This window comes from Plectropomus leopardus, chromosome 10 (genome assembly GCF_026936395.1).
Source record: "Plectropomus leopardus strain MGB_pleo_1.0 chromosome 10, ASM2693639v1, whole genome shotgun sequence".
Lineage (NCBI taxonomy): Eukaryota > Metazoa > Chordata > Actinopteri > Perciformes > Serranidae > Plectropomus > Plectropomus leopardus.
This window is the reverse complement of record NC_142185.1, coordinates 4,461,667-4,488,855: the sequence shown is the minus strand read 5'-3', so window position 1 is coordinate 4,488,855 and position 27,189 is coordinate 4,461,667. Positions and strand designations below refer to the sequence as shown.

The 27,189-nt window shown below is 36.8% G+C and overlaps 2 protein-coding genes across 24 annotated transcripts in view; both read left to right on the top strand.

Annotated features, from left to right (window-relative positions):
• clasp1a (cytoplasmic linker associated protein 1a) overlaps positions 1–6,333 on the top strand; it is a 117,096-nt gene extending 110,763 nt beyond the window's left edge. For all 22 annotated transcript variants that reach the window (XM_088082876.1, XM_088082869.1, XM_088082867.1 and 19 more), the window contains 3 exons: positions 429–635; positions 1,482–1,598; positions 2,498–6,333. In XM_088082876.1, coding sequence (XP_087939002.1) covers positions 429–635; positions 1,482–1,598; positions 2,498–2,584 — 411 coding nt within the window. In that variant the 3' untranslated portion in view covers positions 2,585–6,333. The remainder of the gene's footprint in view (positions 1–428; positions 636–1,481; positions 1,599–2,497) is intronic.
• A 1,906-nt stretch (positions 6,334–8,239) lies between these two features.
• On the top strand, positions 8,240–26,706 carry tfcp2l1 (transcription factor CP2-like 1). 2 transcript variants are annotated; one of them, XM_042494645.2, is made up of 15 exons: positions 8,240–8,420; positions 9,218–9,366; positions 11,810–11,883; positions 14,896–15,001; positions 16,328–16,434; positions 16,515–16,667; positions 17,716–17,826; positions 19,234–19,340; positions 20,975–21,026; positions 21,156–21,249; positions 21,408–21,498; positions 23,339–23,421; positions 24,369–24,511; positions 25,920–25,971; positions 26,088–26,706. In XM_042494645.2, exons 1-15 carry the CDS (start codon positions 8,362–8,364, stop codon positions 26,123–26,125), a joined length of 1,419 nt encoding a protein of 472 aa, XP_042350579.1. In that variant the 5' UTR covers positions 8,240–8,361; the 3' UTR covers positions 26,126–26,706. The 2 variants fall into 2 exon arrangements, with proteins under 2 accessions (XP_042350579.1, XP_042350580.1); XM_042494646.2 differs by lacking the exon at positions 11,810–11,883 and having other exon boundaries at positions 8,261–8,420.
• Positions 26,707–27,189: the final 483 nt, after the last annotated feature.

Here is a 27,189-nt window from a genome sequence, read left to right as displayed (position 1 = left end):
AAATTGGCTTTATTTCTTTCAAAAGCATTTGAGGAAGACAATGAGCAAGGAAAGTGAAATGATCCAAAAATGTTCAAGTTATTTGTAAGAAAGTGCAAAAAAACCCCACTGAGAATTAGTTAAAAAAAGGAAAGAAAGAAAAAAAGAAGAAAATGACAAAACAAAACAAAAAAAGAATGTTAAAAAAGTGCTCAGAAATTATAATAATTCTAAAAAAAAAAAATTGCATCAATTTGCCCTGGGTTCAGAGATTTAAATACTTGTGAAAGGTGTCTGACAGCGAGAAAAAAAAGTGGCTTCAGGTTTCAAAGGGTTAACTGGTTGTGTTTTTGTCTTTAATTATGGATGGACAAAATATTTCATGTTCCATGTTTTTCCCACATTATGTCATAAACAATAATGTGTTATATTTGTCGGTGTGCCTTTAGGTAGTGCGTGCAGCCGAGGAGGCGGCGTCCACCCTGGCCGGCTCCATCCACCCGGAGCAGTGCATCAAGGTGCTGTGTCCTATCGTGCAGACGGCCGACTACCCCATCAACCTGGCTGCCATCAAGATGCAAACCAAAGTCATTGAACGCATCACCAAGGATTCGTTACTGCAGCTGCTGCCTGACATCATCCCAGGACTCCTACAGGTCTGCGTCTCAGCTAACATCTTAGAACAATTCATATATATTGATTTATTTAACCAGAAAAACCTCTCGAGATTAAACATCTCTTTTTTCAAGAGTGTTCTGGCCAAGACAGGCAGCAACAGAAGTTACAGACAGACAACATGGAACAAAAATACAAAATCTAAATATACAACTCCAAAGTAACAATATAAAACACAAAAAGAACACCAAAAACTTATCACAAGGAAGGACTCAAAAGTACGTGAATATACGCTAGAAAGAAATCAGAAAAACAAGACAATTAAAAGACCAAAAGGGCCTCGAGCAACCGATGAGCAGCTTTAAGTCTTTCTGCAGAAAACTCCACATATATGGAGCTGCATTCATATTAGTTCTTTTGCATACTCCATAAGACCCATACTATAGACAATAAGAGCAAGTTTTTAAGGAAGTATACCTCTGGTTTGTTGTATTTACTCATTTTTATGAATTCTATTAGTCACTCAAAAAAGGTTTATTTTGGGTTTTTTTTGACTGGACTCCACAAAATTTGATAAAATTTACAAAAATGCTAAACAACTACACTCTTTTTTTGAAAAAGGAATTAAATGTTTTTTTTCTAATTTGTATGAATTAAATAACACAAAAGCAAGAGATTTCTGGGGAGACTGCAGAGCAGAAACTCCAAAAAGGCATATTTGGTCAATGTTCATATTTGGACACTGGGAACTATTTGCCTTATTTGTCCCTGGAAATGTTTGCGAGTACTCTGCACCCTGTGTGACTCCTCCCACGTTCCTGCTGACCCCTCGTATGTGTGTATGTGTGTGCGCGCGTGGTGCCTGGTGCCGCCTCATTTCTCCACAGGGCTATGACAACACAGAGAGCAGCGTTCGCAAGGCCAGCGTGTTCTGTTTGGTGGCTATCTACTCTGTGATTGGTGAGGATCTCAAACCCCACCTGGCACAGCTCACGGGCAGCAAGGTAATGACTGCAGCAATGTTTTGCATGTACACACACACACACACACACACACACACACACACACACACACACACACGCTCACGCACGCACACACACACACACACACACACACACAGTTTTACCGACATCTCTTGAACAGACGCAGTACCTTATCGTCTTCCCATGTTGTTATTTCTCAGCAGGTTTAGACCGGCTGTCCAATTATAAAGCACGGGGTCATATCTGCCCCACTTTCACTCCGACATGTGTCCTTGGGTTATGTAAGGGTTGAGGTCTGAGGGTCAGGTTCACCTGAATGAAAGGACCCTCCCCTCTGATCCCTTGGACAGCTGGTTATCAATTGAGCGTGGCTGAGGAAGTACCGTCACATTCTCAAGTTGTTCTCTCAGATGTAATCGAAGTACAAACAAAACAGCTCTCTCCTCTCGTCACCGTGTACCTTGTGAGGTCCAGACAGAAAGTAGTCGGTAGATTCATAATGATGTCGGAATTTCCAACTGAGTTGAACATACATACTAATACATACTAATTGAACATACAATTTATTAAATTCTGCCACACTTTATCATGAGCATGCATCAAGTCATTGCAAAAACATACCAAAACAAGGATACCAGTATCAATTGAATTTTTATGCCTTTAAAGCATTTTTACGACTGTTGGGGATTTGGAATAATGGGCCATTGGAATAATGGCATGATACTATACCAAACTTGGAGCCACTGACCTACATTTTTGCCTTTTTTTCATTCAGTTTCAAACAGCATGATTGAAAAGTATAGCTTCTTCAGAAGTTTATTAAGACCTAAAAAGCATGTCAGATGTGATAATCCTCCAAATACATAATTTCACAGTGCCAAGAAAAAAGATCAATTTGTCTTGTCATTGTTTGTTTGCAGATGAAGTTACTGAACCTGTACATCAAGCGGGCCCAGACGACCAACAGCAATAGCAGCAGCTCCTCAGACGTCTCCTCTCACAGTTAATGGAGGGAGGTTTCATTTGGAAACCCTGTGAATGGGCGCCATGCTTCTTTCAGCCTCCCCTCCTCTTTCTCATCTCAACTTGAGTTTCACTGCGCTTTTCTGCAGTTTCGAGGAGATCCTGTCAGCAACCTCTTTGTCATTCAGTTCATCCTCCCCACCTCCTGCTTTAGAAACTTTTGAATGTAACTGTGGATTGGGTTTAAACTGGTGGGGAGGGAATCGACACATTTGGAGTTTTTGGATCTAGGAAATGCACTTTCTGTTCGTCCTCGGCTCCCACAACCTCCAAACCACCTTCTTTCTCCTTAAGCCCTCAGATTTGATAGATGAAATAGTTCATACATGATGCCGTGAAGTATTCATGATCAGAGTGGAGAAATTTCTGTCAGATCGACTACAGTTTGGGATGAAATGTCATTTGGCTGGCCCAGTGATGGTAACTTAGATTTTGGGATGGATTATGGTTTGGGGAGCATAGAAACCAAATATTATAAGAAAAAAGATACAAATGTGACAGAAAAAAAGAAAGTACTGTATGACGATTTTTAGTTAATGTTTTATTGATCATGATCGCGGTTCATAGAAGCCTGAGCATCGATTGTGGTCTTTTTTTTTTAAATTTGTAATTAAGAGTGGCTTAATCAATTGAATATCCCTTTCACAGAAACTTAACGCTCAAGTTAAGTAACAAATTGCCAAAAGATTTAGCAACATAATTGACAATCCTTTAAATTTTGTGCAGATATTGCTTTTGAGGTACGGTAAATGAAATTGCTGTTAAACTGCACAATTAAAATTTGTCTTAAATTCACAATCAGCAGAAGAAAGAAATGCGTGGAAAGTAAAATTTTGTTGCCTGCATTTCTCACCGAACTTTCTGCATCAAGTTTGAAAACTGCATTTTGTTCAACATACCTTCAGAAACGGTTGCCTGATGGTTGCCAGTCTGTGGCATCTTACCTGTTAATCTCCAAGGTTGCTGCTCAGTCCAGTGACTGTGTTTGAAGAGGAAGTCCATTGTAAATACTGCGGATGTTTTCCCTGCGTGGAGTTGGGAGAGAGACAAGCGATCCGAGACAGTCAAAAAGACATTACCAGGCCTTATTCACTTTACACACTAATGTTAATCGGTTGGGACTGAATGGGATGTACAGCACTGTAACTCTTGGCTCTGCAAAACAAAAAAAAGAAAAAAGAAAATCTGCAGGAAAACGGACCCCTGGCAGTGTTCTCGACCTGTGACGATGCAAACAGTATTAGTTGTTTCCTCCTTTAGTTCCCCTTCACGTAACCACAGCTTCTGCAATAAATCCACAAATTAAGGTATTTTGTACATACACTTTTTGACCACTGCTTCGCAAGGTTTTACATAATGTCAATGAACAAAAAAAAAAAAGGAAAAGTGAACAGGTTGATCACTTTTTTGCACGTTAGCAAAAATAGCTTGCATGTAACCTACAGCACATGCCAACTTGCTGTTTTGAAGGGCCCAGGGTTTTTGGCTGTTAAAGTGCACTTGTGACATCATCAGATTACTCAACTCTGATTTAATGTTTCTGCATAGGAGGTAGTCACATTAGTCACACTCATATGTAAAAGGTACAACTGTTGACCCAAACCATGTGTTTGATAGATTTTAAGAGTAACTAAACCCCCTTACTTTTGGCTTGAATGCTTCTTCCCGGGAATGTGAAAAAAGTCTCAAAAATTAGGCAGGGCTGAGAGGGGTGCTAAGACACACACAGTCAAAAAACCGTGCCGCCTCTTGATCCACAGCACCTCCCTTACCCCCACACACACAAAGTAGTTGGTCGGTGAGGAGGCAGCGGCTACCAGGATCAGCCAATGACCAAATTCAGCTGCAGTAGCCAGGTTTCAACCTTTAGAGGGCAGTCACTATGCACATTGATAACACAATATGTAGAATTTTAATACTTCACACTCAAGTTCAAAGAGTTGGACCTGAATCCATCAACAGCATTTCTAGATAACCATATATATTGGTTTTCAATTGAAAAAGTGGTTTTGGGGTTTAGTTACTCTTTAGGCAGGTAGAACTATTCAGGCGGGATACGGAGAATTTGTACCTCAGAACACGGCTGTGATTTTGTTTTTTCTTTTCAGTGTTAAATTTGAGGTACCAACAAGCTTTAAAACGTTGGATCTTGCAATGAGATCTCTCTTTAAGTTGATGGGTTCCCGTAGTTTAGCCCCAGAGATCTGTGTCCAGCCATGGATCCCTGATTGGGAAAAGGTTTCCCCCATCTGATCAGATTTGTTACTGTTGGATATGATTTGGATGATCATGGTACAGTTAATCTACTGTAGGAAAGGGGTCAGTCTCATGCCTTTTAAATTCCGTCATCTCATTTGCTAACGTCTAGCAAATGAATCATACTATTAGTACTCCTTATATCACCTGGGGACAGCCTGAGTCCTTGGATGGACAATTTTGGACTCACTGTTTTTAGTTGAGTGGTGTTTTCATTCAGGGAATCCACTGAGAGTTGTGGTTATTTAAGTAAATGAATGTACAGACTTAATATGTGTTATAATTAGCTTTTTAAGTATTGGTACTGAAACTGATATCAGCAACATGCAGCCCTGTACACTCTGTAATATGCCTGTCTGCACTCTGCCTGACTTTTCTTTCTCCTGAATCCCCCCCAACAGTCTCAGACTGTTTAACAGCCTTGTATTATTTTAAAGCCAATTAAAAACAAATCCACAATAAGTCGGAAATTTCACCAGTCAGCACACTACCGGCCGCTAGCATATGTTACCACACTACTGGTCCTAGAAACAGACTACATGGTATTCCTTGCAAACTGTTCACTATGCATGTTCTACAGTACACTGTCTTTCTTTTGTCTCAATCGGTCATGTATACCTGTATTTATATATTTTATTTGATTTATTTTATTTTGGTCTCTCATGATAAACTGTACAGAAGGGTTTCTTTTTTGTTAACTTCCACCTGTGATAGGTTTGCAACAATGTAAAGAAATTGTTTGCTCTAGAAATAAACAGACTAAGAACTGATTTGCACTGAATGTTTTTTAGTTATTCATCCCAGAATTGCTAACATATAGTTTAATATTGTGCAGGATGTAAAGGGGAACTACACCCATTTTTGTGCCAGAATCTGTCCGGCACTCCGGCACAGAGTGTTTTCTAAAGCACCCAATATTTCCACATGTGAACCCAGATAGTCAGCTGTCCGTCTGCAAAACCAACAGAAAATAAAAGGCAACACATTTACAACACAACACATTTCAATTTTACCCCCTCTACATGGATAGTGCTTTGAAATGTGGAGCTAAAGCTCACTGAGTAAGTGGTGCACCGGAATACGCGTTAAAAAAAACTCTTGTATTCACTTTCATTTTTTCTTAAAAATTGACTGGTGAGTTTATGGGTGTTGGGCTATCAAAAGCGAAATTAACTGACATCCCTATGGAAGACAGTTAGAAAAAATATTAGTAAACCTTAAAAGTCTTTCCCAAATCTAAAACTAAAGTGCTAGAAGTCAAATTTGTGATGTCATAGGGTATAAAGTCTGGAGCTGCTGGACAAAGAATGGTGAATGATGTTTTAAATAAGCACCCAGGAGAATGATCTGAGGATAGACAGAATCACTGTGATGTTGCACCAACAACAAAAGTCACTTGCATTTGTGTATTTCTGTTGTCATTTTCAGCCATAACTATAAAATAAAGATCCAGAGATAAACATGGTGGTCGGACCTACATGACGTTTCTGTTGTGATTTTTTTTATGAACTGTCTTGCTTTGGTAATGTCTTCAATAAATCAAATCTGGTGTTTTTGACGTATCTGCCTCAAATCCCCTTTGTTAAGGGCTGTCATATGGCAAGGTAAAGTGGTGAAAATGCTCTAAGTGCATACTTAAACGTCTGATTTTTTAGGTTGCTTAAAACAAATCAATTAAGACAGAGTTTTCTCAGCACTGTTTGATTATATCTACGTGACAGGGTGGTTTTCCACCCAGAAGTTAATGTAAATGGATGTTATGATTAGGTCTATACGGGGACATTTTATGTTTCAGAACTGAGAACACTACAGTAGACTAAAGCTCATTTAGGTATAAAAAAAATCTCCCATTCATTGTTTATGGAGCAGAGTTTACACCCAATGACATCACAAGTTTGAGACCTACTTCTCTGGTTTCTGGCTTCAAGAAAGTAGCTCAGATTGACAGATACTGGCTGGATTTTACTAGCGCATGGAAATAACACGTTGGAATTCTTCATTTAAATGCTGTTCCCCTTTAAAGAGTCATTCAAAGCTTTTGTATCTTTTCTGTTTTCTTCCCCTTGTATTGCAGGTTGAACCTTGTTCTGTGACTTCCAGCGGGGGCTCTGGCATCACTATTGCCCAGTTGTCCATCCATTTACAGCCACATGCGTCGAAGCGCTGAGGTGTGCTTAGCTGCTCTGTATAAACATTAACCTGAGCAGACTCTCTGATGACCTGCTGCTAATCTCTGGCCCTTTTGAGGAGCTCTGAAGAGACCGGGACAGCAGCTGCAGGGGTTTGTACCCAAACTGTTGTCCTCAATTAGTTTGTTAGCGCATGTTGAAACCTGGAATTTTCTTGTGCTGCTTTCAGATGCATTTCCCAAGTACAGAAAACCTTTGAACCATGAGAAAATTGGTGCAATTTCTTTTGAAAACATGGGAAGAAAAGTAGTGAGCAAGTTGGTAAGAAATATTCCACAGATTGCAAGAAACTAGTAGATTCAAAATATTTATTAGAAAAATGCTAGGTAAAAAAGGAAAAAAGCTATAGAAAAAAAATTGTATGATTTATATGATCATAATAACTTATTTAAAATTATGTCAGTTTTTCTATATAGATTTAGGCCACTTTTACAGGTTCAGTAGATTCCGAAAATTATTTTGAAAAAGATAGGGAAAATGTCGAGGGGAAAAAAGGGAAATGCTAGGGGAAAACTATGTTATAATTATTATAATTACATATTTTAAATTATTTTACGGAATTATTAGAATTTAAAAGCACTTTTCCCAGGTCATGTTTTTTTTTTTTCCCCCCTTTTTTTTCTTTCTAATTTTCAGGTTTTACAACCGGTTAAAGGTTTCTTTTACTTTTTTACTAATTTCTTGCTAATTTTTGGGTAATTTCTTCTCATGTTTTTTGAAAGAAATCAAGCCAATTTGCTTGAGTTCTGAAGAGTTTTTAATATCGAACATGCATTTTGATATTAAGTCATGATTTTACCAAATATTTTTAGGATTTGACATACCACAGCTAAAATAATACTCTTCCATGGCTGTTCTGAGACCTCACAAACACATGTAAGATAATCATGTTTACTCCCATTCATAACGTGCTCCTCTTTGCGGCCCAAAACCCCGGGCTTTTCTCCTGTTTGTTTTCCAAAAAGCTCCTCCAAACATCATTAGCCTAAGTGAGTTTAAAGTCTCGCTTTAGGGCGTATTGGCAGTGTCAACAGCTGGTCAGGTGAAGCTGCTATTAATGCATCAACCCAGCTAAACATTAGTAGTGGGAGGTGTGTCAGCACGCTCCGCCTCTCAGAGGTCATACAAGGTACAGTGAAAGAGTGGGAGTCCTGATGACATCACTGGGACAATATAAGAGGCTGGCAGTGAGGTCTGGCTCCAAACCTCTCTGAGCTGAAACCTGAGGAAGCCTGCGGGTGCAAAGCTAGCTCCGGCTGTCTCCACGTCCTGTCCCCTGTGCTCCTGGGATACAAGAAGACACCACACTGGATAACATGCTGTTCTGCCATTCCCAGCCTGAGTCCTACCACCAGCACTCTGCTAGTTACATTAGGTAAAGCACAAGCCATGCTCAGAAGCTTTACAAACTTGTGGATTTCAGGCTCTTGCAACTGGGAAAAGTTCTTTCTACAGCAGGTTAAGTGGAAGGGTCAGTGCAAAGCAGTGATGTTTACTTGCACAAGAATATATGGAGAGAAGTGCTCATATGACTTAAATGTGTTTCTGAAATGTGCACATTTGCAGTACTACATTATCTAGTAGCACATTTAAGTTTTGACATGTGAAACCTGGATTGCCATAATTTTTCCTTTGCTGCAAAAAGATGCCTTTTACAAAGATTTAAACATTTTACCCTGGAGCAAATTGATTTAATTTTTTAAACATGGGGAAAATTGAATGAGCAACTTGGCAAGATATGTCCCAAAAACTGAAAAAAAAAGAAAAAAAATAGTAGATTTTAGAACAGCTAGGGGAAAAATGGACAGAAAACCATATTTAAAATGATCACAATTAATAGATTATTTTAATAGAGTGATTATGATTTAATTTTTAGGTAATTTTCTTGTACTTTTTACTAATTTCTTGATAATTTGTGGGTATTTTTTCCCCCAAAATTGCTCATTACCGTCTTCCCCTCTTATTTTTATTTTTTAAATTTTCTTTATTTTTGAAAGAAATCAAGCCTTTTTTTCAAACTAGTACACTAAAACTGGAGCTGGATGACAAACTTTTTATTTTGTAACATCAACCGTTTGCACCTTTGTTCCCCTGATTAAATGATTAGATAAAAAAGGGAAAGGACCCCCCCCTCATACTCAGTCCCTCTTCTTTACTTTTGCTCTTTTTCAGAGAAGCCTTGGCACCTTTCTTGAAAAATGAAGAAGCGAGGCTTATGGCAGAGATTGGTGCCAAGAGGAGCCCATTCCAGTACATTCTGTGTGCAGCCACCTCGCCGGCTGTCAAACAGCAGGAGGAGAGTCTCACCTATCTCAACCAAGGTAGCTATCTGTCCTGCTTGTTGAATGTCCATGTCCATGTTGTCCACTATATAGACTGGAGCTCATTTTGTTACATGTAATCCCAGCAGCTGCAGCAGGATGAGATTAATGCTGATGAGGGATTTCAAATCCACCATAACTCAGGCTCAGGCTGAATCTTGGTAAATTAAACCATCTTTACTTGACTTACTATTTTGGACCCTGCTATCAATAGACACACCTGCTTCTCAAGGCCATTAAGCAGATGGAATAGGCTTGTGTGCAGAGTCTGGAGCTGTTTTATTACCAGACGAGCTTTATTCTACAACAGAACAATCAGTAAAACCAATTGCAGTTCGCTATATAGATTCCATTTGCTATAATGCTCTTGCAGATCTCAATTTTATGATTTGATGACATTAGAACTCCAAGTCTAGATTATCTAGTTCTATGAAAGCAAAGAAAGGCCATAATAATTGTATTCATGATGATTGTCATATCGCTAAATAATCATTTGGTTATTTTCTCAATTAATCATTTTGTTCATGATGCATTACAAACTTAGCGTATCCTTATAGAATGGTTCGTATGATCTCCTATAGAAATGCACACACATATGATCATCATCTTAGGATATCCTATGAATAAGCGCCCCATGAATGATGTTATATTCTCAATGTAAAGTTATGTCATAAATGTTATGTTACAGAGGTTAGGTTTAGTAAAACAAACATTGTGAGGACACACCTTAACAATTCTGAACATGAGAGTTTAGATTTTTGTGAACTCCTCTCCACTCTAATTTGCCTCCTTGCAAGACTGCTTGGGCCTGCTTCCTTGTTTACTCCCGTCAGTGCATTGGTCACATGATCATAGCCTTTTCAAAGTTTTATTCACTGTTTAGTGCATACATATAACCAAATACGAAGCCAATAATGTGATGATATTGGATTGATATTTGATGAAAGAAAGAAAGCAGCATCAACACTTATAATTGCAGACATACAACAGCATTTAACAGACGAATTTAGAACACTGGACACAGATTGCTGTACTGATCGCTGTTGGAGTTTTTTCAGGCTTTGAAAACTGTCACAAAGCTGTTAAGCAATTCGAGGCGCACTGGGATCTCTCATGTAACACTGAATCTCCATGGCGCAGGGTGTCTCTCTCTCACTTGACGCAAGGTCTTTCCCCACCTGACAGTAAAGCCGTGAAGCTCAAGGTGATGGCGCTGTGTTCGCTGTTAATCATTGCTGAAGCTTTTAAGCCCAGAAAATGATATTTGGGACAGCCCTAAAATGCAGGAAGATGGGTTTCAAATAAAATTTATTAATGCTATAAATTCAGTGGTAATTCAGTTTCAACATGAGGTGTTCAGTAGGTGTTAAATTTTCACAATTATGTCATGCAGTTGCTTATTGGGGTTGCAAATTGCAAGCACTTTCCTTTATCGATTACTCACTAAAATTAACGATCGATTAGTTGTTATTTGAAAAAACATAAAAACTTTGCTTATTTCAAACAATACCAAATGCGTTTTGTCCTCAATCAAAGCTCACAGCAACATATTGCATATATTGTAACAGCATTTCAAAGCCTATGGATTAATCAATTACATTTCACATCTTCGATTAAAATCTTGACCGATTAATAGTTCATTTAATAATTGTTATCATCCCTATTGCTGATAATTATTTTGGCTTTTCTTTGCCTCCATAGATCTTAATAGGCACATATAGACCAAGCTGTCTGTCCAGGACTATAAGAGTGCGAAATACTGTAAACAGGAACCCACAAACAACTGTGAACAACTTCCTGGAATCATTGTAATAAGATTTAAAAGTCATGAATCATGTGTGCAACATGAGCTCCTGTGTGTGTTTTAATGTGTCTGACTTTCATCTCCTAATCTGATTCACACTCTTGTCTTTTCTTTTTGTCTTTTCTTCTTTCCCATTTGTACTTTTCCTTCTACTTCATATAATTCTCCAAAAGTGTAACCTTCTGATTGTGTCTGTCTCTTTTGGAAAAGTGACATTTTTTAAAAAATGTTTGCTGTATTTACCTTTATTTATGTACAAGATTGCCCAGCTTATCTGCTGTTCAGTAATTTAGTTGAAGTAAAAACACAATAAAAGTGAGCTTGCTGTAGCATAGAACAATTACATTGCCATGTAAAGATGACATGTATTGAGGGTAATTGCCATCAGAGCATAGTTTATTAATACGCTGAAAAAGCTTTTTCTAGTGTCCCTCTCTGGCTATTTTAATGATCTTTTCTTGTAATGTAAAACTTAATTGATCAGGGTGGGGATGTAAAAGTTTCCCAGTTTCTGGCCTTGATATCTGCCTACAAAGGTTTCTAATTTGATTGAATTTCTATTTCCACTCTTTTCTGATTGACTGATTTCCCATTTTTCAATTTTAATCAGGTTTTTTTTTAATGTTTTAAAATGTATAGGTCAGTCCTACGAAATCCGTATGCTTAACAGAAAACTAGTGGAGTATACAGATATAAGCAGCAAATATGTAAAGGTAGGTGTAAGGTGTTTGTGTTTTTGACTTTCACATGACCTCTTCTTAATCTTTCTTCTTCTATCTGTTTTGATGTATCCATTTCCTGGTTTGTCACAGGTCCCTCGACCCTCCCTTCCACTTCAGGGGTGGGGTGTCGACCTCGGAGAGCTTGGTACTATCACCCAAACTTACCTTTCCTTTTTCCTAGAAATCACAAAAAAACAAACAAACTTAGAAACACACAACTCATCTTACCTTAACATTTTTTTACACACGCACTCTATGATTCCTCTTGAAATAGGAGTCTGCTTTTATCAACATGATTGTGATTTTTCTTTGCTTTCCCAAAAAGGGAATCTGGGCATCTTTTTTTGTATATTATTTACGAAAATACTGTGTTTCTTTAACCCTATGAAATCTGAGCAAATTGGCATCCTTTTTCTTAAATCATGGAAGGAAGGCAATGATAAGCTTAATATGAAATGGCCCAAACATGAGCAAGAAATTACACAAATATTATGTAAAATTAAGCATCAAGAAAAGAAAATTAAAAAATTAAAACCAAGAAAATAACTGTAAGAAATTGCTAAAAATAAAAAGAATAGAAATATATGTGTATGCATAGATATTATTCTTTAACATGATTATAAATATATAACTATAAGAAATAAAAATATGGTTTCCAGACAGTGTTCCCATTTTTTTTTTAATAATAACAATTTTTTGCAGGATATTCTTACAAAGTTGCTTCTAACATTTTCCCTCATGTTTTCAAAAGAAATCAAACCAAATTTTTTTTCCAGGTTTCAGAGGTTTAAGTATTTGTGAAAAATGTCTGAATGCATCACAAGAAAAGTGATGTCGATACAGATGTTTAAGGGATAATTGAAGAAAAAGTGGTATATTAGAGATGCTGTGGTTTTCTTATTAAAACTTTGATTGTTTTTACATTTTTGTTTCGGTTTTTGTGACATGTAAAAGTGTTACTGACTAAATTTCCCATGCGAGTGAAATGTGACTCCATTTATTGCAAAAGACGTTTGTCTGCACTCTCACTTAAAGTAAGGAGTGGTCATTTTATTTAATTTCTGTGTGAGAGTGTCCACTTGACATGTCTCTGTCGTCAGGCACGTCAGGTGCTCGAGACTGTAGACTGTTAGCAGTAGCATCCTGGAGACACAGGAATGGGACAGGTTGTGTCTATGCAAACACATGACGTGCTGTGTGCAGGGCTTTTTTAGCTCTGGTGCTCAGTCATGCATGAGCTGCCCTCCATAAACATCCCAGTGGTGCATGTTTTTACAGGTTATGTAAAATGTTTGTCATGTCCTGGCAGGATTTATAATGCTTGCTGTTTAAGACGTACTGCAGTGTTTTAGTAGTGCACTTTCATGAATTTGGGGGCCAGATGTAACACAATAATGGCTCAAATTAAAGCAGCAGAGGCTGATATGTCCTGACTTTTAGTCTTCAGAATGGGTCACAAATAGGGGATACCAAATTTCCCATACTTTAGCTGGATGCCCTGACCCCCACTGCCTCCTAAATGGCCTTTACCCCACAGCCCCAGTTTGTAACACAGGCTTTCTGTTCAAAACTCAGGTCTCTTAGTGACATCATCAGGGTTAGTTTCATTCATTGTAAGGATTTTTTTAAAGGAAGACTTCACCCTCACATCCCCATTTGTAAATAATTTACTCCCCCTGTGTTATGTTGAATTTGTGAAGAAAATATTGTGTCTCTCATGCCTTCAAAGTGAATAAAGAATAAAAAAAAAAACAGAGAAAATTCTTGATGAACTGAAGTCATAGAGGTCCACAAATTAACAACAGCAAGATTATATCAACAAATGTTGTTACAAACTCTCACACAACTCATGCAGTATGATCCGAGTGGCTGCGGGCTGTTCTTAGACAGTTAATAAAGAAGTATGATTCTTTTTAGGGTTTTACTTACAATCCTTACTGGGTATAACGAAAGATTGAAAGATCTTGTGTGCATAACACTGAGTCATAGACTCTGTATGTCTAACATAACTTAACTTCATATTCACTTCTTATTAAGTCCAATTTGTATTTTTTCATTTATTTATTTTATGTCTAATTTTTTCCCAAAATAATTTCTTTATTTTTATCTTCAGCAGATTCTATAAAATCTCTTATGATGTCATTGGGTTGCTGCTGTGGGGTGTATTATTGTGTATAATTGTGTTCGCTGTTTATTGTCCAGGTTAATTTAAAAAAAAAGTATACATAATATATAAGGGTCTAAGTGAAAATGCATGTGTTTTGGAACTACTGCAAAAATGACTGCATAAACGATACTTAAGGTATACTGCGCAAGTTCTGTGAGAATTTGTAAACAGATGTCATGATGTAGTTTTGCTATTGTTAAATGTAGACCCCGATGACTTCTATTCATCAAGAATGTTCACCATTTTGGGATTTTTTGTTCACCATGGAGGCATGCAATTCTTCCCAAATTGAAGGTGACACAACGTGAGTAACTGATATACAAATTGTATTATTGGGTGTGAGTATACGTTTGAAAAAGTACTCTTTAAAATTAAAGAAAGTTAAAGAATTTGTATTGATTTGAACAGTTTTCATTTATGTCCACTCATGCATCCATGAAGAGGTACTATCAACTTTTCAATTCAAAGTTTTCATTTAATGGGATCTTTAAATTTGGTCTTTAAATGGGTGTGGGAGCCCTGATTTTTACGTAGAAAGTCACTATTTGTGCTGCATGTCAAAGGTATCACATCATTGTCAGTGGGTCAGTTTCCCCTCTAATATATGCAGATTTTCTTTTGATGTTTGATGACAAATGTATGGTGGATAGGAATGGAGATGAAATATTTACATTCTTACCCTGGCCTAATGAAACTGCCTCAGTATGTCTAAATGAATAAATGAGGGGAGCCTTTTTGCACTTTGCCCGATAGTTAAGCTGTTGGGTTGTGTGTGAGCTGCCCCGCTTCAGCTGTCCATGTATTTGGGCTAAATATCTGATCCTGCCTGTTCACAGAGCATTGTGCGTGTGGTGTTTCATGACCGTCGACTGCAGTATATGGAGCACCAGCAGCTGGAGGGATGGAGGTGGAACAGACCTGGAGACCGAATACTGGACATAGGTGAGCTGACTGTACCAACATCTTACCTCATAGCTCTCTGATTTGACAAAAAACTCTGATAACCCACTGTTGACGATAAAAAAAAAGGAATAGTTGAAATCATAAGTCCCTTATGTAAGAAATGCATTTGTGTACTCTGTCTGCCTGACTCCTGACAAAAGTACAAGATTTATGGTATTCAGGGCTACAACTGGCCTCCATATTATGGATGCACAAAAAGAAGTGGTAACAGCATTGGAGGCGTACCCATTCATAGCTATGAAACCCGTGACACCCAAAACGGTTGACTGCCCAGGTATAAGGCCACGTTTAGACAAGAACAGCCCTTCCGAAAGCGGAAAAGCCTTTCTTTTGCGTTAAAAAAAAGCATCTTCACCTGATAACATTATGAAAACAATCTTCGCGTGCGCGGATATGCAAAAACAACTGAAAAATTGTAGTATGCATTCCAGGCCAGTAGCTGGCGCTGTAACTTTATAAAGACACACCACAGAAGAACACCACGTGCATGCATGAAGTGCGGCCGTGATGTCACCATTCTGCACATTGCCAGTTTACACTGCGACAGAAGAGATTTTATTTTTTAAATGACTGTAATCTAAAACACAGTTTCAAAAGTTTGCATTTTTGTCCCCCGAAAACTCTGTTGACCTGTGAATGAAAGGCCAAACAACAACAACAGTTGAAAATTTCCTGCAAGCACCATTGCTGTGTAAACGTATTATCATCCTGTTGCAGAGACTGTCTTCTTGTATGTGGGAACTTTTTTGTGTCAGTGAAATACTTCTTTAATGGGACAGAATGGATCTGTTCTGATAGTGAAACAAGTCATTTTGTGTGGGATCAAGAAATGGATCCACTGATTTGCAGACATCCCTTTTTCAATTTATAGGAATGGGAAATGATGACATCACACTATGGACCTAAAGTTACACAAATCTAACCTAATCTAATCTAATCTAATCTAATCTAATCTAATCTAATCTAATCTAATCTATCTAACAGTCCCAAAATTATGTTAAAATGTTCAGTTGTACTCTTGCTCTGAATTCTTTTTCTTTAAAAAAATTAAACATATTATGTTTATGGAAATCTCAGTTGGCGAATGTTTGCTCGTCATCAGAGGAGTGTTACTCAGTAAGTGTCCAGCAGAGGGCAGAGCCTGTGTGAGATAAGACCATAGACTGTAAATAAAGATAGATATAGTCTATGGATAAAACCAAAGCTGCTCTAACAAAAAACTGTGTGCTTAACTATGACCTCACTGTTGAGCAACACATGGATTGCAAGTTTTAGGAGCTTTATTGCAAATGTCCTTATTTACAGATGTCCCGTTGTCAGTGGGGATACTGGAGCCGCGTTCCCACCCTCTTCATCTCAACACTATTGAGTTCCTCTGGGATCCTGTCAAGAACGCTTCCATTTTCATCCAGGTACACACAGATTCTGGTCAAATGTCTAAAGGGAGTTATTCTTCACCCACATGGTGAACTTACAGCCGGTCATTTGTCAGGTCAACTGCATCAGCACCGAGTTCACCCCCAGGAAGCACGGTGGGGAGAAAGGAGTGCCCTTTCGTATCCAGGTGGACACTTTCACCACCAATGAACATGGAGAATACATGGAGAATGTCCATTCTTCCAGCTGCCAGGTCAAAGTCTTTAAGGTATGAAATGTGCCTGCCCGTTGTCATCATGTTTGTGTTACACCAAGTTATGCTTTACTCTAATAATCATTGGGCCATATGGTCCATTACAAATATGACTATTTATGTACGTATGTCCTCCTGCAACCCTGCATCCTTATATGAGGACATTGATTGAAGGGATGGAGGTAGGTCTTTCCACAGTGATGGTCAATGTTTGTCAATGAATGTTGATTGAGGGTAGGTCAATGATATGATGAAAGTCACTGTGGAGTGTCTTTGGACATGAGTGAACATCTAAGGAACACTTTCTGAAAAACTGTGAGTTAGGTGTACATATGTATATTTGAATACACAAGTCCGCTAAATGTTCACATTAAAAATTGACAGAAGTTGATATTTTCTAAAGAGAGGAGGAGTTGAGTCACATCTTTTAGCTAATTACTCAAAATTTCTTTAGAATTGGAAAATCTTACTGAGATAAGTGGAACATGTGGCAGCCCAAGCAGTATTACAACACATAATGTGAGGATGAATTATGCTGTAATTAAAGGTTAATATACAAGAATGATAAAGGTACTCTACTTAAGATACCAACTGACTTTACAGTCTTTTTACAGACAAGTGCAATATGCTATTTCCAGTTTTGAACAGTTGAACAGTGACCCCTAACCCATAGCATAGCAAAAACAAACAAAACAAACAAAACATGCGTGCACACACACACACACACACACACACACACACACACACACACACACACACACACACACACACACACACACACACAAACTGTTACGTTTGCAATTTAGTTTTTGGAAAAAAGTGTTCTGGTATTGAAATGATCAGTTTTATACTATATTACTCAAAAATAAACCCATTGTCCCCATAGAAGGACATAATTTTTCACTTACTGATCAGTGACAATACACTCATCAGTTTATTTAAATTTTTTTAAAAAATGAGAAATTGAAAGTACACATCAAACACAAGCTTGGGTCTCAGGAAGCTGTAGCAGGTTTCTGTATTTCACTTCTAATGTCTCATTGTTTTTGGGTGTTTTTGGAAGCCTAAAGGAGCTGATCGCAAACTGAAGACAGACAGAGAGAAGATTGACAAAAAGGCCCTGCAGGACAGAGAGAAGTATCAAGTGTCCCATGAGAACACCCTGCTAAAAGAGGTGAGACATGCCTTTCTGCATTATATAACAGAGCACAGCTGCTTGCGTTTTGTCAGTAACATTGAAATGCTGTAACTTTATTGATCCCACAGTTATACATCATTTTATCTGCCAGTAACATTATTTCCCTCCTCTTACTTCCCTTCCATGTTGAGTTTAAACCCGTACACCACTGTGTGTTAATGTGTTGCTTTACTTCTTTTGAGTTGTGCTGTTTAAGAGTGGCTTAGCGTCAGCGCTGAGCTCTGTCAATGATTGGGAGCATCTCTTCAGTGTCTTTCAGTGCTGTGTGACTCAGCAGTTTGTGCTATACTGTTTGTCTTGTCTGTACATTTTTTTGTCATTCATCTGGATGAATAACAAACCTGATCAGAGCACCGTATGTCCTCAAAAGGAGATCACTGAAAATCACTCCTACAAGAAGTACCTAGATTTTTTGTTGAAGTAAAAGTACAAATGCCACAATTAAAGAAAATATGGCATTATAATTTGAGTTAGGTGTTTTCTTAATCATTGGACCTAGGATTTTTGTTATATCATAGGCCTAATATAATTGTATTATAACAATAATTATTATTTTTTCACGTTTAATGAAATTTTCAGATGATTCAGGGTCCAAGTTTTAATGCACAGACAATTATACTAGTACTACTACTAATAATGATAAAATTACAACAATAATAAAATACTACTACCATACTACTACTACAACTACTACCAAAAATTATTGTACTGCTAGTATTTTATTTATATTTATATTTTTGATATAATAATAATAGTAATAGTAATAATAATAATAATTGTGAGAATATTAATAATTATTATTATAATTAATTATCATTATTAAAAATAGAAAGAAAAATAAAGAAGTAGATAAAGAAAAAGAAATATATAGATACAAAAATGAGTAATAATGAATGCAAAAATTAAATAAATTAATTCAAAATAAAACATCAGTTTCAAGTAAAACATATTACTATTATTATTATTAAAATAGAAATAAAAACAAAGAAGTAGATCAAGACAAAGTAATATATAGATACAAAAATGAGTAATAATGAGTTAAAAATAAAAATAAATAAAAAATAATTAATTAAATAATAATAATAATAACAATTATTATTATTATTATTATTATTATAAAGATGAGAAAGAAAAATAACAATACCATGTTTTTTTTTTTAAAGGAAAGGTGTAGTTGTTAAATGGTTACATTTGATTGTATTGTTAGTAGTGATGAATTAACATTTAAGCAACAATTTAATTCTAATTAGTTTAGATGGAGTTTATTACTGGACTTCTTTCATATTTATTTTTTGGAAATGCTTACACCCAGCAGTGTTTGCACTGACACATATTTTAATAATGAGAACATCTTCTTTCTTCTTTCTGTTTCTCTTTCTCAAGTGTTCACCTTGGCCCGATGCCCTGACTCTCACCAGCCAAAGCAGCAGCAGCAGCATTCCATCACCAGTTTACCACAGCTCGCCCACTTCCTGTAGTTTCACAGATGGGTGAGTCAGCATTTACGCCCAATATCACCATTTTTATTGCACTGACTGAGTAGATTGTGTTTTGTAGAGCTCTGTAGGAAAACTGACATTAAAGGTCCAGTGTGTAGGATTTAGGGGAAATAATTGGCAGAAATTTAACATAATAAATATATTTAAAAAGACTTGAAAAAGCTTAAAAAACACAATAATGATGCAACATAATTTCCAATATATAATATGTTAATTTTAAATGTAGTTTTCTGGACATTTTTTCCGATCTCATTTTTAATAATTTTCAGAATCTACTGATTCCTTGCAATTTGTCCAACATTTTATGTTACTAGTTACTCGTTGCTCTTTCCCCATATTTTCTAAAGAAATCAAACCAGTTTGCTCTGGGATTAAGGTTTCAACGCTTATGAAAGGTGTCTGAACACAGCACAAGAAAAGTGATGTCGATCCAGACTTCAAAGGGTTAAGCCTTTGAAACCTTGATCGTATTATTATTATTTTACTATGGACATTATCTCATCATGGACATATCTTGCCACATTGTAGCAATGTCCCACAAAACGCAAGACATTAGTAAAAACAGTATATTTTTGATATTGATATATTTTGATAAATGGAGGACAATTATTAGAAAATTATCATAAAACTACTGAACTGCCAACATCTCATTGCCTTCTCGAGAAATCAAAGCAGTTTGAAATGTATTTAGAAATGTTTTACTTAGTCTGACTGGGTTTCTGTGGCTTTGTTTACAAATTCAGAGATTAAAATAAGATGGAAACTAGAAATTCTCTCCTGCTGATGAGCTCTGCATCAGTGGTGTCATGTTAACAGTGGTAGCTTCCCCTATGGGTGCCCACCAGGAACACTCAGCACTATCTGAAAGCATGAACTTCTACATGCACTCAGTGGCTGATTTTTTAGGTACACCTGTACAATCAAATACAGTCCTACAACAGCTCTGCCAGAGCATCTGTATTTAACCCTTTAAAACTGGAGCAGTATCACGTGTATCTGAACCTTTGAAACCTGTGCAAATTAGTGTGATTTCTTTTTAAACCATAAGATTTAGCAGATGCAGATTTAGAAAATTATATTTCATTCATATTTATATTTCATTAATTTAAGTCTGACATAAAAGAACACCTGTGCTGTAGTTAATGTGCAAGCTGTGCTGATGTTTATTGTGTATGTGTGTGCTCTATTGTTGTTTACTGTTGTTGTACTGTATGTTTACTGTTACTTGTTTATCATGTTGTCATGGTAAGGATAAAATGTCTGTTAGTATTTGAATAGATTCAAAGGATTAAGAAGCTCATAATGCACAGTTTTTTGTGACTTGTGTAAATTTATTTAAATACATGAGCATATTAGGGACACATCTAATACAGTTAAGTGCATCATCACCTTTAAGTAAGACCTCAACACTAAAACTTGTTGAAATAAACACATTAGTGGCCTAATAAAAGGAGACTTTATGGAAAAACAGTTATATTGAGCTGCATAACATTATAAAGGTGCACCTAATAAAGTGGCCACTGAGTAAAAGAGTAAAAGAAGCCAGCTTTGTTTAGAGCAGTGTGAACACACCCATCACCTGATCACAGGTTGCTTTTTTCTTCCTCATGTGGATGTTTCTGTAGCAACTGTTCTCCAAACCAGCAAGGGGAGCTGCTCATGCCCGCCTGCTCTGATGTAAGTAAGAACAGTGCAGTGTCAGAGTGTTAATGTTGCTCTCTCGTTCCCTTTAGGCCATTATTTGGAGACAGTGGATGCTGTGCTGCTATACTCATTTCAAGGGCTCTTCTTCTTTTTGACATGTAGCACCTCGTGCCATCGTCCACGCCGCAGGACACTCAGCAGTGGCTGCACCGTCACAGGTTCTCACCTTTCTCCAGGCTCTTCTGCAGCTTCTCAGGTAACAAGGGTAAAACATCACAACACATTTTGATCCTTGAAACAGTTAAACAGTAGGAGAGAGCAGCTGAGTGACTCAATTATAAGAAAAAAGGGAGAATTTACTGAATATTTTGGAGCAGAAAGATAGACGAGCAGATGTTTTTGCTGTTGTTGCAGGTGCTGATCTGTTGAGGATGAACAGGGAGGATCTGATCCAGATCTGTGGTCCAGCTGATGGCATTCGCCTTTTTAACACAATGAAAGGAAGGTGAGACATTAAAATATACCTCAACACTCAGTGGCCACTTTATTAGGTACACCTGCATTTGTTTATTTGTTTTAAAGGATCACCATTAGTTACTACCAGGGCAGGAACTCATCCTGGGGTCATGCCACAAGTGAATATACACCATTATACACAATATCAAATACCAAAGACAATAATATCCACAACCCAAGTCCCCTGACCCACCCAGTACCCCATAACACCTCACGCCTTTAAGCACCTCATCCAATTAGTAAAATATACAATGGCAGCAACAACAAAAATAACATGCATTCAGAGAGAGTGAACATAAATGATGTGGCATTGAAATGAAACCATTTCCCTCAAGAAGGACGTAATTAGAGTCATTAATAATAATAATAATAATAATAATAATAATAATAATAATAATAATAATAATAATAGATGCAGGAACTACAACATGACCCCGCATGACCTGTCGAGTGATGTGACGGTGCCTGTTATTGAGATTTGAGATCTTTGAGTATAAACTTTTAGGCTTTGTTGTAATGCATGTGTTACGAAAAAAGACAAGGAGATTTCTTTAAATTCTATCCTCAACTTTTAGCCAAGAAAGAGCCTGGTGCATGCCATTGATGCTCACCCTTAATGAGCCAGAACTGCAGCTTTGTTTTGCACCAGCTGGAGTTTGAGCAGGTATTTCGCTGGTGCACTCGACCAGATGACAACAACAACAATGATCCAGATGAGATAGAACTAATGACTGTAAAACCTGTTTGACTGAATGATCAGTCATAAAATGAGCACATCTTTTCACTGTGGACACTGCCATACCCTACCTGCCCTTTTCATTAAAATCCTATTAATGTGATGAGACCTGTTCAACTGCTCATCAAGGGCGACACTCAGAAATGTACCTCATGAACCTGCTCCAAGGCGATACCTTTCATGCTAAGAGACAGAGGCAACTCATCTCTTAATGCATTGTTTGAACCAAAAGTTATACACTTTGTTTTGGCTATATTTAGGACCAGTTATCTACACAGTCAGATATACAGTCCAGTTCACTTTGAACTTTTTCTTTTAATTGGCTCAGGCTGTATATTGTTGAATCATCTGCGTACATTGTTATTGATGATTTATTTAACACAAGAGATAGGTTGTTGGTAAAAATGGAAAATAATATGATGCAACTCAATATAACTGTTTTTTACATAAAGTCAACTTTTATTATGCCAATTATGTGTTTATTTCAACAATATGTTTTAGTATTGAGGTCGTACTTAAAGGTATACACTAAACTACATCAGACATGTCCCAAATATTCTCATGTAACATTAAAAAAAAATAAAGTTACACATTTCTGACAAAGTCACTAAAAACTGCACATTGTGAGCTTCTTAACCCTTTTATACCTGAGCAAACTGGCTTGATGGCTTTCAAAAACGTGGGAAGAGGACGATGAGCAAAGAAAGAAGAAAGGACCCAAAAATTAACTCGAAATAAATTTTTAAAAAGTAAAAGAAAGTTACCTGAAAATTAGTAAAGTATACAAATAAATAAATAAATACAAAAACAACAACATACTAACAAGGGTAAAACGACTCGGAAAAAGGGCTTAAAGAGGAATTAGCCCAAAAATGACCAACAAATTAATAAAAACGTAAAATAAAAGTACCTGAAAATTATAAATAAATGAACAAAAACAAAAAACAAACAAAAGGAGAAGAAGACTTGGAAATGTGCTTTAAAAAATATAATAATCTTGCACCAGTACTTTAAATATATAATAATGATAATTATAAATTACCTAATTGTACTTTCTTCTACTAGTAATACACTTTCTGCTCACATTTTCCAGGTGTATACAGCCGCGTCTTACCATCTATGTGTGTCAGCAGCAGGCCAGACATCAACCTCCCATCAAGCCAGGGGGTGGAGACAGTAAGTGTACTGAATAATATTATCCTTACACATCTGTTTAATTTATTTGAATGCTCCTTAAAGCTGTAGTTGGTATCTTTTCTAAAAAAAAATAACTTAATAATAATAATATCTAATATCTGGTTTCTGGTTGTGGAATGATTTAACTGTCCAAGCATCCCAACCTCGACAAGATAGCTGCATGGTCGCTCCTCCCGAACACAGACAGTGCTGCTCTGCACCTGCGTTTGAACTGCAAATGACAGTGACCCTCAGCAGGAACACACTGTTTTCACCAGTCCTCATTCACCAGTTTCACCAGCTATGGCATGCTGTTACTGCCCTGCCCATTTCTCACCATAAATGCTTTCACAAACATATTTAAGTGTACTGTTTAGCTGTAACATGAGAAAGTTTGCTCTAGCCGGTGGGTTTTGCTTAGTTTTGGCTCTATTGTTTTCCACACGGCGGCCAGGTCTCAAGGTTTCTCATTTACAACTAAACAGTACACTAAAATATGTTTCTGAGGCAATGAGACATTAGAGCTATTTGATGCAAATAGGCAATGCAGTAACTGAATCTTGATTTATATATCCTGACTGTAGTTCACAGTTGATAGCTGCGTTAGAGACTCCTCGGATTTGATTGGCTGTTTTCTTCTTTGGTAGCAGTAGATTCCAGCAAATGATATTAGAAGCATTGAGAGAAGGAGCTGGAACGTAATATTTTTCACTTTACTTTCACTTTGACTTTCTTTCTCATGCGCTACAGTGTGGATATAGTGACAGTTGAACCTGATAGTTCTCTCTGACAAATTAGACTCCAAACAGGCAAATATCAGATTTTGTTTTTGAACATCACTAAAACTCACAAGGGAAACATTATTGCAGTCATGAATAATGTAGTCGTGGAACTGTTCATGAAGCTCATTCATGTGTTCCCTCCTCTCTTTTCTGTCTTCCTATCAGTCTACCACGCTCTGTACCTAGAGGAGCTGACACTGCTGGACCTCTCTGAAAAGATTGCTCTGCTGTACAGCATCAGCCCACAGCAAATCACACACATCTACAGGCAAAAACCCACTGGGATCCACGTCTTAGTCTCTGATGAGGTATCCTTACATCGTCTCTATCAACCACTAACTCATCATGTGTTTGAACTATTTACAAACAAACAATGTTTGAGGGTCGAGGCCTGGTGACCTCTGCTAACCTGAATATTTACTTGACACAAGTGACTAATGACTGTCCTGTTAATTAGCTCAGATCATCCATTCACCTGACATATGCACTATTATATTGCCCATTGTAAATCCCATATGTGGGTTTTTTTCCATTGGATTTTTGATTATTACAGAAAATAAGATCCATGGTAAACAAATGTTTATGATACTTACACGTTTGGTTCAGCAAGATAATCTTCACAAATGAACACAACTTTTAGGAGTTTTTAGGCCTAAATGCAATCAACAGAAATAAAAAGCTAACCTTTGGCTATAAACAATCTATACTACAGTTGCATGACTTGACATCGCCACCACAACAAGGCAATAATGCCGTGTTCGGCACGGCTCAGCGTGATGGCGTTTTTTAGTCTGATTTAGCCACATGTTAGCAATTGTCTTTTTTAAAGACACATAAAAACTTAAAAGTTCTTCAGTGGAGTGACGTATTATGTGTCTTATAATAAGACGTAAAAATCTCCTTAGTTTGTGGTAACCACAGACCATATTTCAGGCATCGAACCAAAAACCCATTAACTTGGATATGAGGGAACCAGAGGTGCTGAAAGGGAGGGAGGCAGTTGAAAATCAATAAAAAAAAAATGTGAGATGCAACCCTGCTTGCCCAAATGAACAGTGTGCAGCTTATCACCCAGGAGTGGGAAAAGACCAACTTAGTTCTTCAGACTCCCCCTCTCTGCTTCCCCCTCTAACAAAAGCAAACCTTTCCACACCAGCCACTTCTGTCCCAGTGAAAGGGTTTGTTTTTTTAACAGCAGGGGACATTGTGAATGTCCAGAAATGCATTCATTGCAGAGAAGTGCATAGTTTGTGTTTTTCATTTATACCACCTCTGAAATAATAAGGGATTCTTTAATTTGATATAAAAAAGAAGAGAAATTCAGAAATTCAGTTGTGTAATTTTTGTTTGAAATAATTAAAAGAATATTTTTCAGTCATAATTTTTCTGTAATCTCATTTTTTTTATTTAAAAAAATAATGAAAAAATTGTATCAACAACACAGTATCATGAATTGATCGAATCATGAGTTGAGTGAATTGTTACATTCTTACTGAAAGGCCAACTAATTTCTGGGTTTTAGGACTCTTAACTATGGTATTCTATTTTTTAAATTGGCAAATGCAAACTATGACATCTGTAAAAGTATGACTGTTAGGGAGAATTGTTCATTTTACATAATAAGGAAATACAGGTCGAGATTTTCTGAATTTTTATATTTAACACTCTGGTAATTGCAATGATCTGTGTTTACATCAGTGGATGCATTTGTTTCAGATGGTGCAGAACTTCAGGGAGGAAACAAGCTTCATCCTCAGCACTATAAGAGGTAATTATTTTTACTGTCAATCTTTGATACAGCAATTCACTCTTAAAAATTCACCATCCATCCTGTGTAGCTTTATTGCTAGCATTTTTTTGACCTGATTGTTTTCTGTTACCCAGACGAAACCACAGATGGCTACCACGTTGTGTTGAAATGAGTCAGTGGAGGTGTACAGCCTGTATATAAGTCCTTCTAGACACAATATGAGACAAAGATGTACAGTACAGTAACATGCTGTTGTGCTCATGTTTCTTTTAATTTTCCTGTTTTATTTGCATTGTTAGGTTACTGATTTATACTTGATATAACTCATAATTAGAGTTTAACACTGCTGTTTTACTCCTTCACATGTACATTTTTGGCCTAAACACCTTTTAATATAAGTGAATGACTTTCTTGATAATAAAGCAGAATAAATCATCATCATCTTGCCGACAAATAGAAAAGACAAATGAACAAAAGTGTTTATGTTGTTTTAATGTAATGCAATGCCCTCGATTCTATTTTCATGCTTGTCCCAATTATGAAATACTGTCATGTCAAATGAATATGCTTAATGATCAGTTTTCTTGACGAGGTGTAATTTGAAATTTGGTAAATGTGACATGTATGCACATAGGCCTACTGTAAAAACAAAAACTGCATTTCTGTCTGTGTTGCAGTTTGCAGGATAATGTGGCCATTATGGCTCTATGACTTTGAGTGTATTTCACTCAAAATAAAGTATTTTGCACAGTTTTCTATCAGTCTGTATATTTTTTTTAGGTATGTGAAAAAGCTGTCAAGACAATTAGACAAATACAAATAGAGCTTAATCAAATTTTATATTGGTTTACGTAAAAGCTGTAGATGTTAAGTGGTTTACAATTCTGTGAGCATGTTCATCTACAACACTCCATCCCAGAATCATTAAATAATATTTATAACTAAAATTTACTTCAGAGGAGCAAGAGATGTGGTCTGCTATAATTTACTTTCCCCTGAGCTACTGATGCTCTGCTGGCATTTGTGCTTGTGATTTAGCACAAATATCTGCTCATGCTTAATAGATTTACTTAACTACATTCCAACTATTTTAACATAGACACACACGTAACTATTTTTCCAACTCTAGTCAATACATTTTTAATGATTGCATTTGTTATGTATTCTGTACTCAGTGCTATTTAGTAACTACTTATAGCCTATTTTACTCATCACAATTCATAATAAATCTGGAAA

What these genes read in the sequence shown, in the direction of transcription:
- tfcp2l1 (XM_042494645.2), top strand. Translation starts at nt 8,362, where the DNA reads ATGCTGTTCTGCCATTCCCAGCCTGAGTCCTACCACCAGCACTCTGCT. An exon ending in TCATGCCCGCCTGCTCTGAT is followed by an intron (nt 21,027 to 21,155) that starts GTAAGTAAGAAC and finishes TTTGACATGTAG; the next exon opens with CACCTCGTGCCATCGTCCAC. An exon ending in GCTCTTCTGCAGCTTCTCAG is followed by an intron (nt 21,250 to 21,407) that starts GTAACAAGGGTA and finishes CTGTTGTTGCAG; the next exon opens with GTGCTGATCTGTTGAGGATG.